Source organism: Dama dama, chromosome 6 (genome assembly GCF_033118175.1).
Source record: "Dama dama isolate Ldn47 chromosome 6, ASM3311817v1, whole genome shotgun sequence".
In the NCBI taxonomy this organism is placed as follows: domain Eukaryota; kingdom Metazoa; phylum Chordata; class Mammalia; order Artiodactyla; family Cervidae; genus Dama; species Dama dama.
Genome location: NC_083686.1, coordinates 47,272,679 through 47,285,374, shown reverse-complemented (window position 1 = coordinate 47,285,374; position 12,696 = coordinate 47,272,679). Strand labels below are relative to the sequence as shown.

At 42.3% G+C, this 12,696-nt stretch overlaps 2 protein-coding genes and 1 pseudogene across 2 annotated transcripts in view; all 3 read right to left on the bottom strand.

Annotated features, from left to right (window-relative positions):
* SGCB (sarcoglycan beta) overlaps positions 1–12,696 on the bottom strand; it is a 29,812-nt gene that overhangs the window by 5,118 nt on the left and 11,998 nt on the right. The window contains exons 3-5 of the mRNA XM_061145986.1: positions 4,195–4,380; positions 3,273–3,464; positions 2,808–2,939 (exon numbers count right to left, since the gene is read on the bottom strand). Of these exons, the coding sequence (XP_061001969.1) occupies positions 2,808–2,939; positions 3,273–3,464; positions 4,195–4,380 (510 nt within the window). The remainder of the gene's footprint in view (positions 1–2,807; positions 2,940–3,272; positions 3,465–4,194; positions 4,381–12,696) is intronic.
* On the bottom strand, positions 8,647–10,727 carry LOC133058895 (ATP synthase subunit ATP5MJ, mitochondrial-like; annotated as a pseudogene).
* Positions 10,846–12,637, bottom strand: LOC133058893 (RNA-binding protein FUS-like). Its single transcript, XM_061145985.1, has one exon. The coding sequence runs from the start codon at positions 12,563–12,565 to the stop codon at positions 11,021–11,023; it is 1,545 nt and encodes a 514-aa protein (XP_061001968.1). The 5' UTR covers positions 12,566–12,637; the 3' UTR covers positions 10,846–11,020.

The window sequence follows — 12,696 nt, the reverse complement described above, 5'->3', positions numbered from 1 at the left end:
TGTCCAATCATGTCCGACTCTTTGCGACCCCATGAATCGCAGCACGCCAGGCCTCCCTGTCCATCACCAGCTCCCGGAGTTTACCCAAACTCATGTCCATCGAGTCGGTGATGCCATCCAACCATCTCACCCTCTGTTGTCCCCTGCTCCTCCTGCCCTCAATCTTTCCCAGGATAGGGTCTTTTCAAATGAGTCAGTTCTTCGCATCAGGTGACCAAAGTATTAGAGTTTCAGCTTCAACATCAGTCCTTCCAATGATTATTCAGGACTGATTTCCTCTAGGATGGACTGGTTGGATCTCCTTGCAGTCCAAGGGACTCTCAAGAGTCTTCTCCAACACCACAGTTCAAAAGCATCAATTTTTTGGCACTCAGCTTTCTTTATAGTCCAGCTCTCACATCCATACATGACTACTGGGAAAACCATAGCTTTGACTAGACGGACCTTTGTTGACAAAGTAATGTCTCTTCTCTTTAAAATGCTATCTAGGCTGGTCATAACTTTCCTTCCGAGGAGCAAGCGTCTTTTAATTTCATGGCTGCAGTCACCATCCGCAGTGATTTTGAAGCCCCCCAAAATAAAGTCTGACACTGTTTCCACTGTTTCCCCATCTGTTTGCCATAAAGTGATAAGACCAGATGCCATGACCTTAGTTTTCTGAATGTTGAGCTTTAAGCCAACTTTTTCACTCTCTTCTTTCACTTTCATCAAGATTTAGTTCTTCTTCGCTTTCTTCCATAAGGGTAGTGTTATCTGCATAGCTGAGGTTATTGATATTTCTCCCGGCAATCTTGATTCCAGCTTGTGCTTCATCCAGCCCAGCGTTTCTCATGATGTACTCTGCATATAAATTAAATAAGCAGGGTGACAATATACAGCCTTGACGTACTCCTTTTCTTATTTGGAACCAGTCTGTTGTTCCACGTCCAGTTCTAACTGTTGCTTCCTGACCTGCATACAGATTTCTCAGGAGGCAGGTCAGGTGGTCTGGTATTCCCATCTCTTTCAGAGATAGTACATGGAATTGAGATAGTACATGGAATTTTCACATTTTGTTCCAATGCTGCCATCTTGTGGTCATGTAATTTTACTTTCTTTAAATTTGTAAAGCAGTTTTTTAATGGGAAGTATAGTTAACTTACAATATTGTATTAGTTTTAGGTGTACAGCAAGGAGATTCAGTCATACATATGTTTTTTGGGTTATCTTCCATTGTAAGTTATGACAAGATTTTGAATATAGTTCTCTGTGCCATATAGTAAATCCTTGTTATCTATTTTATGTATAGTAATTTGTATCTATTAATCCCATACTCCTAATTTATCTCTCCCTGCCTCCCTTTCCCCTTTGGTAACCATGTTTGTTTCCAATGTCCATGAGTCAGTTTCTAGTTTGTATATAGATTCATTTGTATTATTTCTTAGATTACACATATAAGTGATATCATATTTATCTTAGCACTTTTTAAAAAAAAAAGGCAGTTTAATTGATAAGATTCTTCCTAATGATTAGCCACACACTTAAAAACCAACCTCTGATATTACCTGAAAGATAAAGCTAATTATCTTTTCATTACTGGCTTCTTTTTCTTTAACTGTGGAGATATTGGGGCGGGGGGGGGGTGGAATATGTGTGTGTCTGTGTGTGTATTTCAAAGTATGTCACAGTAACAACAGGTAGAATTTTCAAGTAGAAAAAATGAAAAGATTTAGGTAATTTGCTAATGGCTGTAAACCAATCAGTCACATCTCTTGCTTCTCTGAGTTTCCGATGTGGAGAAGAACAGCCCCTGGGACACTATCACTCTCTCAGAAGGATGGCTTCCTTCTACGGGGTACACAAAGAGGACTCAGCACTGATACTGAGTTTCTGATAAGAATCACATTTTACGTTCATAATTACTATTTAGAGACTAGAACATGTTCTTCAGAGGAAAAAGATATTTATGAAAGTGAAAAACCTAATTTTTAAAAGTTTTTTCCTTCAAGAGCTATGATTACATTTTTTAAAAGGAAAGAACTATTTTGTAAGTCCCAGGTTTAAGTTCATCTTTGTTATTTAATGCTTGATAAATTCAATCAGCTTTAGTTGGATAGCATAGAGCAGGTGCCCAAAAGACATTCTGAATATTGACCAGAATTATGAAACAGGTAGAATGTTTTTGGACTTATGGCTCCCTTACATGAAATATGTTACCTATTAAAGTTCAGATATAATCTGTGAGGCACAAAGGAAACTGCTTTTCAACAGGTATAATAAAGGCAAAATCTTTTTCCTTTACAATTAAATAACAGATGTATAAATAAAAACACATTTTATATATTGACTAATTGATTTATACATCACTGGATACAAAACCCAGGAAGGGATATGAAAAACCTTTAACTGATAAAACCCCATCAACTTCACGGCATGGATAGTTATTTTGATATTCTTTAAGAAGGTTTTTTTGGTTTGCATGCCTTTTAAAATAATATAGGCATCATTATGCAAAAAAATATTTTTAGAAAATAACAGGCAAGCAGAAATAAAATAAAAATCATCTGTTACCCTGCTGCCCATAACCAACCATTGTTGACATTTTGGCATAACCTTCCAGGTTTTTATAACATACATATAATCTGAAAAATAAAAATGAGGTATTTCACACATTGTTTTACAACTTACTTCCACTTCATAATCTATTGTGAACATCTTTCCATGTCAAAAAATACAAATACACTATCATTTTTCATAACTATACTTTCCAAATATGGGTTTATGTACCCAAGAATCTAGCAATTCACTTAAATTAAAAAAATACTCACAGCCTTTAACTCCATATTACCACCCATGTGGAATTCAATGGTTTTGCCCATAATGAATACTCCTTCATTTCCACGGACAATAGCACGCCCATCAACTTTTATATTTAAGTCACTAGTAGCATTGCTGGTAATCTGGGAAAAAAAAAAAAAAAAAAAACTAGTGATGAAGAATTTCTAAATTAAAGTGAGAATTATTATTAGAGATAGAAGAGTAGAAGTTTCAATGAAAAAATATGAAAGGCAAGTGTTTTCATTCACATTTTATAGATGTAGAGATAAAGAGAGATGATTTGATAATGATCACACAAACCAGTTGATGACAAATGTAGAACTAATCTTTTCCACTGTTTTGGAGTTAATTATTTCACAGCACTGTATCAGTAAAACTGCCTCCCCCTCAAACACACTTTGTAACTCTAGACAGTAATTCTCTTCCATTAATAAAGCAAAGAAAATAAACCATACCCGTTCAGTAGATGCTTTTTGAACATTCAGACTTTTCACTCCACTTGGCAAATGAAACTCATGAGTTTCATAGTCTGTGCTGAATAAGATATTTTGAGTCCTTGGGTCGAAAAACTGCATGCCAATGTCACTTGTAATAGAAGTTTTGTTCTTTTCTACACTGAGCTTTGTTGTCCCTTGCTGAAAAACAATCTTCAGAAAAACACTTCATCATGAATATGTTTTTGAAAAAGGCTGCATCCAAAATTCATCAAGAGCATTATCAAAAACTCTACAATAACAGACTTTTAACTTCAAGTAATTTTCACTGCCTCTTTCTGACTCCCCCCCCCCCACTTGGGAGAAGAGCTCTTTAAAGTGAGGGCTGACATGCTTATACACTGTAACGGTTGGCAGAAAGCAGATGGCACCCGAGCACAGGGACCCAGAGCTAAGACAGGCATGGCCAGTGAGGATGCTTCCTTCAGGCTCTGGTCAGCTATACTGGCCACTCGGCAGGGGCTGCCCCTGACTAGGACGTATTCCCTACCAGACTCCCAGAGAGCGGAGGTTATTCCAACCTGGGAAGGTGATGTTTTTTAAATTTATTTTTAACTGGAGGATAACTGCTTTACAATGTCATACTGGACACAGTGGGGGAAGGCGACAGTGGGATGAAGATGCTTTTTAAAATGGTTTCTTCATGTGGAGGAGAAAAGAATAACTATGCATTCTTACAGTACTTACATCTATCCCAGAAAATGTTACCATGACACAAAACATAGAATATTAAGAAAATACCAAATATTAATAGTTAGAAGGCCAATATTATCAAATATAATTATGAATTTTCTCTAAAGGAAAATATCCATTTCAAACAATCAACTTGAGGTTTTTACAAAGAATTTTTCTCTAATGTTTCTCAAATAATATGGTTACTTACAGGCTGGTTGTTGCCAGTGATGACTAAATTTTCGTTTCGTCTTCCTCCTACTGTGCTCTTATAGAGAGGATGTATAACTCCCATGTCAGATACTTGTTTAAATCGAAGCAGACCACTTTCATGAAACTCCATGCTATCACAGCCATTTGGTCCGATGCGAATCACGGCCCAGATAACAAGTGTTATCTAAAAAAGGAATCAAACCCACTGTTGATAGGCAGCATACATTCTTAACACAACTTGAAAGCAAACAGAAAAGGCAGCTGCCAAAGGATTAAACTTCCTAAATAGTTTCATCAGTGACATAAACACATAAACTGGGTTTCCACTCACAAACAAAACCAATTTTATTTTAATCAAGGTATTATATACAAATAACTAAAAGTAAAAAAAAAAAGGAAGTAGTTTATTTCTTTTACCTCCTCTGTATCTTGTCCACTTTAAGCAATTTTAGCTATTTTTGTCTGGAACTTCTCTCCATATTTCTAAACAATGTGTGTGTTATGTCTTTACTGATCAATTTTAGATTGTCATCTATTAATCTATTTTAGCAGAGAATTTCAGCTCATTTATATTTCTTCTCCCCTAACTCCAGTCCACGTTCCATCCATGTTCAGTACTCTCAGCCATTATGACAATATACATATTATTCACACTAAGCCCAACGCTGTACTATGATGGTGGTTCTTTTCTTGGGCTTTGTGTCTTTCAGAGTTTAATACCTGTCTTTCCCTCATTTGCTTAATTTCTCGAATATCAGACTAAGTCTTTTCAAGCTTTCCAACATTTCTGTAAAATGTCTGTCAATAAAATGTTCTACAAGTCCAAACCTCCCAGAAAATGTGTTAGTTCTGTCTTCCTCTCCCGGGAACTCTTTCCGGCCCCCTCATCTTCTGCCTGAAGCCTGTCCTTGCCCTGTGGGTCCGCCTCACGGCTGCCACCCCGCACTCTCCCTTCACTTTCACGCTACGCCCTCCATCTGCTTTCCCGGCGTGGGTGCCGAGTTTCCTGCATCCTCGTCTTCAGCCTTCTTGGTGTAGCGCCTGCTTTCAATAAAGCGGGCTCCTGTGGCTTCCTTAGGAAGAATGTATGGAAAGTAAATAGTTTTTGAGCATGGCTAAGAACATGTCTATAATCTTTCACAATGGATTGACAGTTTAGCTTGACACACATTCCTAGATTTGAAATTATTTTCTGTCTGAATGTTAAAGCCCTTGCTTTCCTGCCTGCTAGTTTCCCACACTGCCTTTGAAAGGCCTGATGCCACTCTGATTTTGTGTTCTTTATACATAATCTTTCAAAAAACTTCTCTCAAAGATTTTAGGATCTTCTCTTTATTCCGGTCTCCTTAATTTTAACAGTGATAGCTTTGGTGTGAGTTTTTTTAGGCATATGCTGGACCCAGAATGGGCTTCCCGGGTGGCACTAGTGGTAAGGTACCTGCCTACCAACGCAGGAGACTTCCATCTCTGGGGGGGGAAATCCCCTGGAGTAGGAAACAGCAACTCCCTCCAGTGTTGTTGTCTGGAGAATCTCACGGACAGAGGGGCCTGGCAGGCTACAAAGGGCTGCAAAGACTCAGGTACGACTGAAGTGACCTAACACACACACATGGACCCAGAATGGTAGTTTTCAAATTTTCTTTATTTATTTGATAACATTCTCCCTAGTGTGTTCTCTCCTCTTTCTAAAACTCCTATTAACAGCAGTTCACGGATTAATTCTTTAATTTTGTTGAATTTCGTGGAAGTTTCTTTTTTCTTCCAATATCTATATATCTATCTACCTACCTATCTATCCATTCATCTACCCATCCATGTGTGTGTATTTCCATGAGTTTTTCATATTCTTGAATTATTTTTTAATGGCATGGTATCCTTGTTTAATGGACACAATATCCTCTTACTTCTCTGAAGATAATGATTTTAGTGTTTTTATTTTTTTAAAAAATTAGTTTGCAATACTGTGATGGTTTGTGCCATACATCGACATGAATCAGCCACAGGTGCACATATGTCCCCCCATCCTGAATCCCCCACTTACCTCCCTCCCGACCCCACCCCCTGGGTTGTCCCAGAGCACAGGCTGTGAGTGCCCTGTCTCATGCATCGAACCTGCACTGGTCGTCTCTTTTACATACGGTAATATACACATTTCAATGCTACTCTCTCAAATCGTCCCACCCTTGCCTCCTCCCACAGGGTCCAAAAGCCTGTTCTTCACATCTGTGTCTCTTCTGTTGCCTTGCACACAGGACCATTGTTACTGTCTTTCTAAATTCCATACATATGTGTTAATATACAGCATTGCTATTTCTCTTTCTGATGTACTTCGCTCTGTATAACAGGCTCCAGTTTCATCCACCTCGTTAGAACTGACTCAAATGTGCTCCTTTTTATAGCTGAGTAATATTCCATTGTGTGTAAGTAAGTAAATGAAAGTCACTCAGTTGTGTCCAACTCTTTGTGACCCCATGGAGTATACAGTCCACGGAATTCTCCAGGCCAGAATACAGGAGTGGGTAGCCTTTCCCTTCTCCAGGGGATCTTCCCAACCCAGGGATCAAACCCAGGTCTCCCACATTGCAGGTGGATTCTTTACCAGCTGAGCCACAAGGGAAGCCCAAGAATACTGGAGTGGGCAGCCTATCCCTTCTCCAGTGGATCTTCCCAACCCAGGAATCAAACTGGGGTCTCCTGCATTACAGGCGGATTCTTTACCAACTGAGCTATCAGGGAAGCCCTGATACTGTGTATATGTACCACAACCTCCTTATTCATTCGTCTGCTGGCGAACATCTAAGTTTACTGTCATTTGCTACCTTTTCTCTATTTCCCTGAATTCCTACTTTCTCCGTGGTTTGGGTGCTTTTCAAGCACCCAATGGTTTCAAGCATTTCTCAATTCTGGGACCTTTCCATAAAAGTTTACTGATCCCTGTGGCTCTGTGTTCATATCTAACACAGAGGTTATAAAAAGTTCATGGAAAGGTCTGTGTGGGGTGGGGCCAGTGACTGACAGGCCTCACAGTAGGGGGTTTAGGTAGCTTTTTCACGGGGACCTGCCAAGCGTCAGCATATTCAGATCTTGCCCAGAGAATGCAAGCCTGGTGCAGGGAGCTGGAGGTGGGGGATGAGGATAAGGGAGCCTCAGGGCTCAGGGTGCAGGACTCCCCTGCTTTCCTGTGGAAACCCATGCCTACCCTCAGGCAGAAACAATCCCGTTTGGTTCAGTGCAGGGTGAGGAGGGGCAGCTTCGTGACTGCTGGCTGGAAGGGGAGCGGGGCTGGGGATCGTATGGCTCCTTCTACAGATTTTTCAAAGAAGCTCTCTGCAGTTCCCCTCTCATGCCTGCTTTTCAAGGAACCTGTACTTCCACTTCCTGAGGTTTTTCAGGATTCTGCAAGGCACTTCCACCAATGCCCTCTGCAACCCCCTCCCCAACACGCAGTTTCTCTTCTCTGGTAAGTTGCCATTCCTCATCCTCCTTTTTGTCTTCAAATATTATGATTTAGAATTCTGACTGCCTCCTGCTTTCTTCCAAGATATTTCTGCTTCTTGACACTGTCACCTTAGATTGAACTTTTTAGAGCAGAAGGGGATGAAAAATGTCTCTTTTTTTTTTTTTTGCCATCTTAACCATAACTTTTCAATAAAATAAATTCAGAACATGTGCTCCTAGTAAAGCTACTTACAGTTTCAGCTCATTTCAATTTAAGTGAAGAATTGGACACAAATGTTTTGGATGTACATAAAATACAAGGACTAACTTAAGAGTGTTAGAAGTAAAGAATACAGTGAAGGGAATCACTTTGGAACTGCTGCATCCATGTTCATGATCGGTGTTAGGGACACCAGTAATCACTCTGAAAACGACTATCCACACACAGGCCAGAGGATGTCACGCTCAACTCTCAGGTAGTGTCAACCTTGGGTTAAGAGTCTTCGTCTTTAAGGAGCTTCCCTGGTGGTCCAGTGGTTAAGAATGTGCCTTGCAATGCAGGGGACATGAGTTCGATCCCTGGCCAAGGAACTAAGATGCCATGTGTCACCGGGCAACTAAACCCATGTGCCACAACTGAGACCTGACACAGCCAAATAAATGAATAAATAAAGATTCATTTAAAAAGTCTCCTTCTTTAAGAAAGCAATTATCTTTGGAAAGGGTAATACACCAACTCCTCAAACCTTGGTGTAAACTAGTCTACCTCAGGTCCTTTCATTCTTCAACAATAAAGATTCAGGACTGCAAAAGGTAATCTTTTACTGCATCCAAGGTTCACAATTTTTAAGCTGAGGAGGCAAAAGTAAATTTGGGAAAAGTTGAAAGAAAACATGAAGGAGTGTATTTTTACGAGAGATGAAGGCAATAAAATCATCTTGGGAAAGGTCTCTTCTATTGAGTTGATGCTAATCTTTTAAAAGTTAAGCTGTTTAAAGGAAAGAGTCTATAAACATTTTTTTTCTAAGTAAAATTAGTACACGGTGAGAAATGAAGTATTTCCTGCTGTATCAGGAAACGAGGATGTCACAGTCATCAGCAATTGCAGCCCTTCAGTGTGAGCGGATGAGCCCTAAGGACACTTAGGGTGGAGAATATTGGCCATCAGACTGCAACCAACCCCTATGGTGAGCTCCAGGGATGCTCAGGATGGAAAACACAGGACACGGGCCCCAGAGAGCTGAGAGGCATATGAAAGCAATGATTCCATAAACTCAGATTCTTGGATCTTCCCGTGCACAGAAAAGTGATAAATTCTTTAACCTGGGATATCTGGCCATCTTTTGATGTTCAGACTACCTGCCCTTTGTTGCAAAACTTCTATATAACCTGGCTCATCCCCTAACCACCTCAGAGCAGTTCTTTCAGGGTCAGTTGATATGCTGTCTACCAGGTCTGAAGTCCTAAAAATACTTGCAGAATAAAACATAATTCTCAACTTTTAGGTTGTGGCTATTTTTTAAGTTGATGATGGCAATATATTAGCACACTAGGTTTTCATAAAGAAAATATTCATTAAAATTCAGTAAGAGATAAAACATATACAGGCATACTTCATAGATATTGTGGGTTTGGTTCCAGAAAATAGCAATAAAGTGAATATTGTAATAAAGCAAGTCACACAAACTTCTTTGGCTTCCAAGTGCATACAAAACTTAAGGTTACACTATATTGTAGTCTATTAAGCATGCAACAACATTACGTCTAAAAAAACAACTTTCAGGGATCCTGTTGGTACACCTCATAGTCCAGTGGTTAGGACCCAGCACTCTTACTACTGAGGATCTGGGTTTGATCTCTAGTCAGGGAACTAAGATCCTGCAAGCCATGAAGTGAGGCCAAAAAAAATGTACATACCTTAATTAAAAAGTACTTTTTTGCTAAAAAAATGCTATCCCCTGAGCCTTTAGTGAGTATAAACTCAAGGCTGGTGGAGGGTCTTTCCTTGACATTCATGGCTGCTGACAGATCAGGGTGGTGGTTGCTGAAGGCCTGGGGTGGCTGCGGCAATTTTTAAAAATAAGATGATAATGAAGTTTGCTGCACTGACTCTTCCTTTCATGATTTCTCTGTAGTACACACAGCTGTTTGACAGCATTTTACCTACAGTAGGACTTCTTTCAAAATTGGAGCCAATCCTCTCAAATCCTGCTACTGCTTTTATTATTGTGTTTGTGTGTGTGTGTGTGTGTGTGGCGGGGGAGAGGTCCTCACAGGCACACTTATTCATGCCCGAGGGCAGCAGCACTGCTACAAGCATACACAACGTCCCGTGTTCCCACAACACAGTCAGACCTACGTCCCACTCAAGTAAAGCTGGTTAACGATGACCACGAGCAGGTGCAGGACTGGGAGCTTTCAAGGCTTTACCTCTTTTATCAGCACTCCTGATTTTATAAATGATGAAGCCATGCCTACCCAAATCTCCAGGTAAACGTGGGTATAGTAGGGCTTCATGGAGATCCAAACATTCTTAACAAGGCTTTGAGGCATCTCTGCTCAGGACCTGCCACTGCTTTATCAACTAAATTTATGTAAAAGTCTAAATCCTTTATTGTCATGTCCATAATCTTCATAGCATCTCCCTCAGGAGGAGATTTCATCTCAAGAAACCACTTCCTTTGCTCATCTGTAAGAAGCAACTCCTTATCCTTTATCAGGGGGATGGTAGTAATTTATCACATCTTCAGGCTCTACTTCTAATTATCTTGATATTTCTACCACGTCTATAGTTACTTGATCCACTGAAGTCTTGAACCCCTGAAAGTCAATCGTAAGGACTGCAATCAACTTCTTTCAAACTCCTGTTTACATTGATATTTTGACCTCTTCCCATAAACCCCCATTGTTCTTGATGGCATCTGGAATAATGAATTCTTTCCAAAGGCTTTTCAACTTACTTTGCCCAGATCCATCAGAGGAGTCACTATCTATGGTAGCTGTTATCCTTAAAAAATGTATGTTTTTTTTAAATAAAAAAATGTATTTCCTAGTAAGACCTGGAAGTCAAAATTATTGCTTGATGGATGGGCTGCAGACTGGATGCTGTGTTACCAGGCATGAAAACAACACTACATCTACACTACAAATAACACTGTGCATCTCTATCAGAGCTCTCGGGTGACTGATGCATCGTCAGTGAGCAGTAACATTTTTTTTTTTTTTAACTAAAATGATGGTTTTTAATGGGAACCAGAGGTATGGTTACAGTTACATAGTCCGACACAAAAAACCCGTGGGTGATCAGGAGGTGGAAGGTTACAAAATAATGAGGGTAGTAACACTGGGTACAGGAAGAAAGCTGCTCCAAGGCCTCAGGAGCCAGGCTAGTACGGCCTCTCCCTGCGATCCTGTCTGTGCTCACCCCTGGAGTCCATCTTGCCAGGGCCGAAACCACCTCTGTCCCCACCACCCCGGCCCCCTCGGAAGCCCCCACGGTCCCCTCCTCGGCCTCGGTAGCCGCCCCGATCACAGCCTCCTCTGCCACCACGACGATCATCTCCGTAGTTACCCCCCATATGAGAACCTCCTGGTCCCCCTCCTGGGCCATCTGGCTTAGGGGCCTTACACTGGTTACATTCATTCCTCCAAGAGAAGTTCATGTTCTCACAGGCAGGATTAGGACACTTCCAATCCCCTGCTCGCTGCTGTCCTCTGCCACTGCCGCCGCCACTGAGGAATCCTCCTTGGCCACCGCCGCCGCTGCCACCTTCTCCATAGCCTCCACGGCCCATGCGTCCTCCTCGCCCTCGGCCTCCACGACCATTGCCACCACCCCGATTGAAGTCTGCTCGCCGAGTAGCAAATGAGACCTTGATAGGATTCCCAGAGAATTCTTTACCATCAAACCAGTCAATAGCTGCTTTGGCGGAAGGTGGGTCATCAAATGATACCGTGGCCTCTCCCTTCAGTTTGCCTGTTTCCCTGTCTGTGTACAGATTGATCATGGGCTGTCCTGTTTTCTTATTTGTCTTAATGATACCAATCTGCTTGAAGTAATCAGCTACAGACTCAATTGTAACATTCTTGCCCAGCCCTTGCACGAAGATGGTGTTGTTGTCTGAATTATCCTGTTCAGAGTCATGACGTGATCCTTGGTCCCGAGGGCCACCAAATTTATTGAAGCCACCACGGTCACTTCCGCCCATGCCGCCTCTGCCTCCACGGCCACCTCCACGACCTCTGGGTTCATAGCCACCACTGCTGCGGTTGTAACCACCGCCACCGCCCCGGCCACGGCCCCCACGGTCCTGCTGGCCTCCCCCGTAGCCACCACTCTGGTCCTGATTGCCATAACCACCGCCGCCGCCACCACTGCTCATGGAGGACTGATCTTGGCCATAGCCACCTCCGCCACCCCCTCCACCACCTCCACTGCCACTGTTGTACTGGTTCTGCTGTCCGTAGCCCTGAGGGGGGTTATAGCTTGGCTGCTGTCCATAGCTTTGCTGCTGTCCACCATAGCCAGACTGCTGGCCATAGCCTCCACTCTGGGGCTGCCCATAACCGCTGCTTTGAGAACTGCCACCGTAACTTCCTGAGGTGCTGCTAGGAGCTGGCTGCTGGCCATAGCCAGGGTACGAGGACTGTTGCCCGTAAGACGACTGAGAACTCTGGCTACTGCCATAGCCACCAGCTGAGCCATATCCCTGGGGAGCTGACTGCGTGCTGTAGCCTGTGTTCTGGGTCTGTCCATAAGAACTACCGTAGCTGCTCTGGCCATAGCCCGAAGTGTCCGCAGACTGGCCGTAGCCACCGTAACTCTGCTGCCCGTAGGGCTGACTGCTCTGCTGGGAGTAGCCCTGCCCAGGCTGAGATGGGTAGGCCCCGTAGCTTTGGGTTGCTTGTTGGGTATAGTCGTTTGAGGCCATGTCCGCGCACGCGCGCACAGGCCGACAAGCAACAAGGTTCCAACACTACAGAGCACCGATGCCTCGAGGACCGAGCAGTAACATTTTTAAAGAAACATGTTTTTTTTTCTGAGCAGCAAATCTCAACAGTG

Bases quoted from the DNA above. Each gene is read 5' to 3' on its own strand.
- LOC133058893 (XM_061145985.1), bottom strand. From the start codon at position 12,565: ATGGCCTCAAACGACTATACCCAACAAGCAACCCAAAGCTACGGGGCC.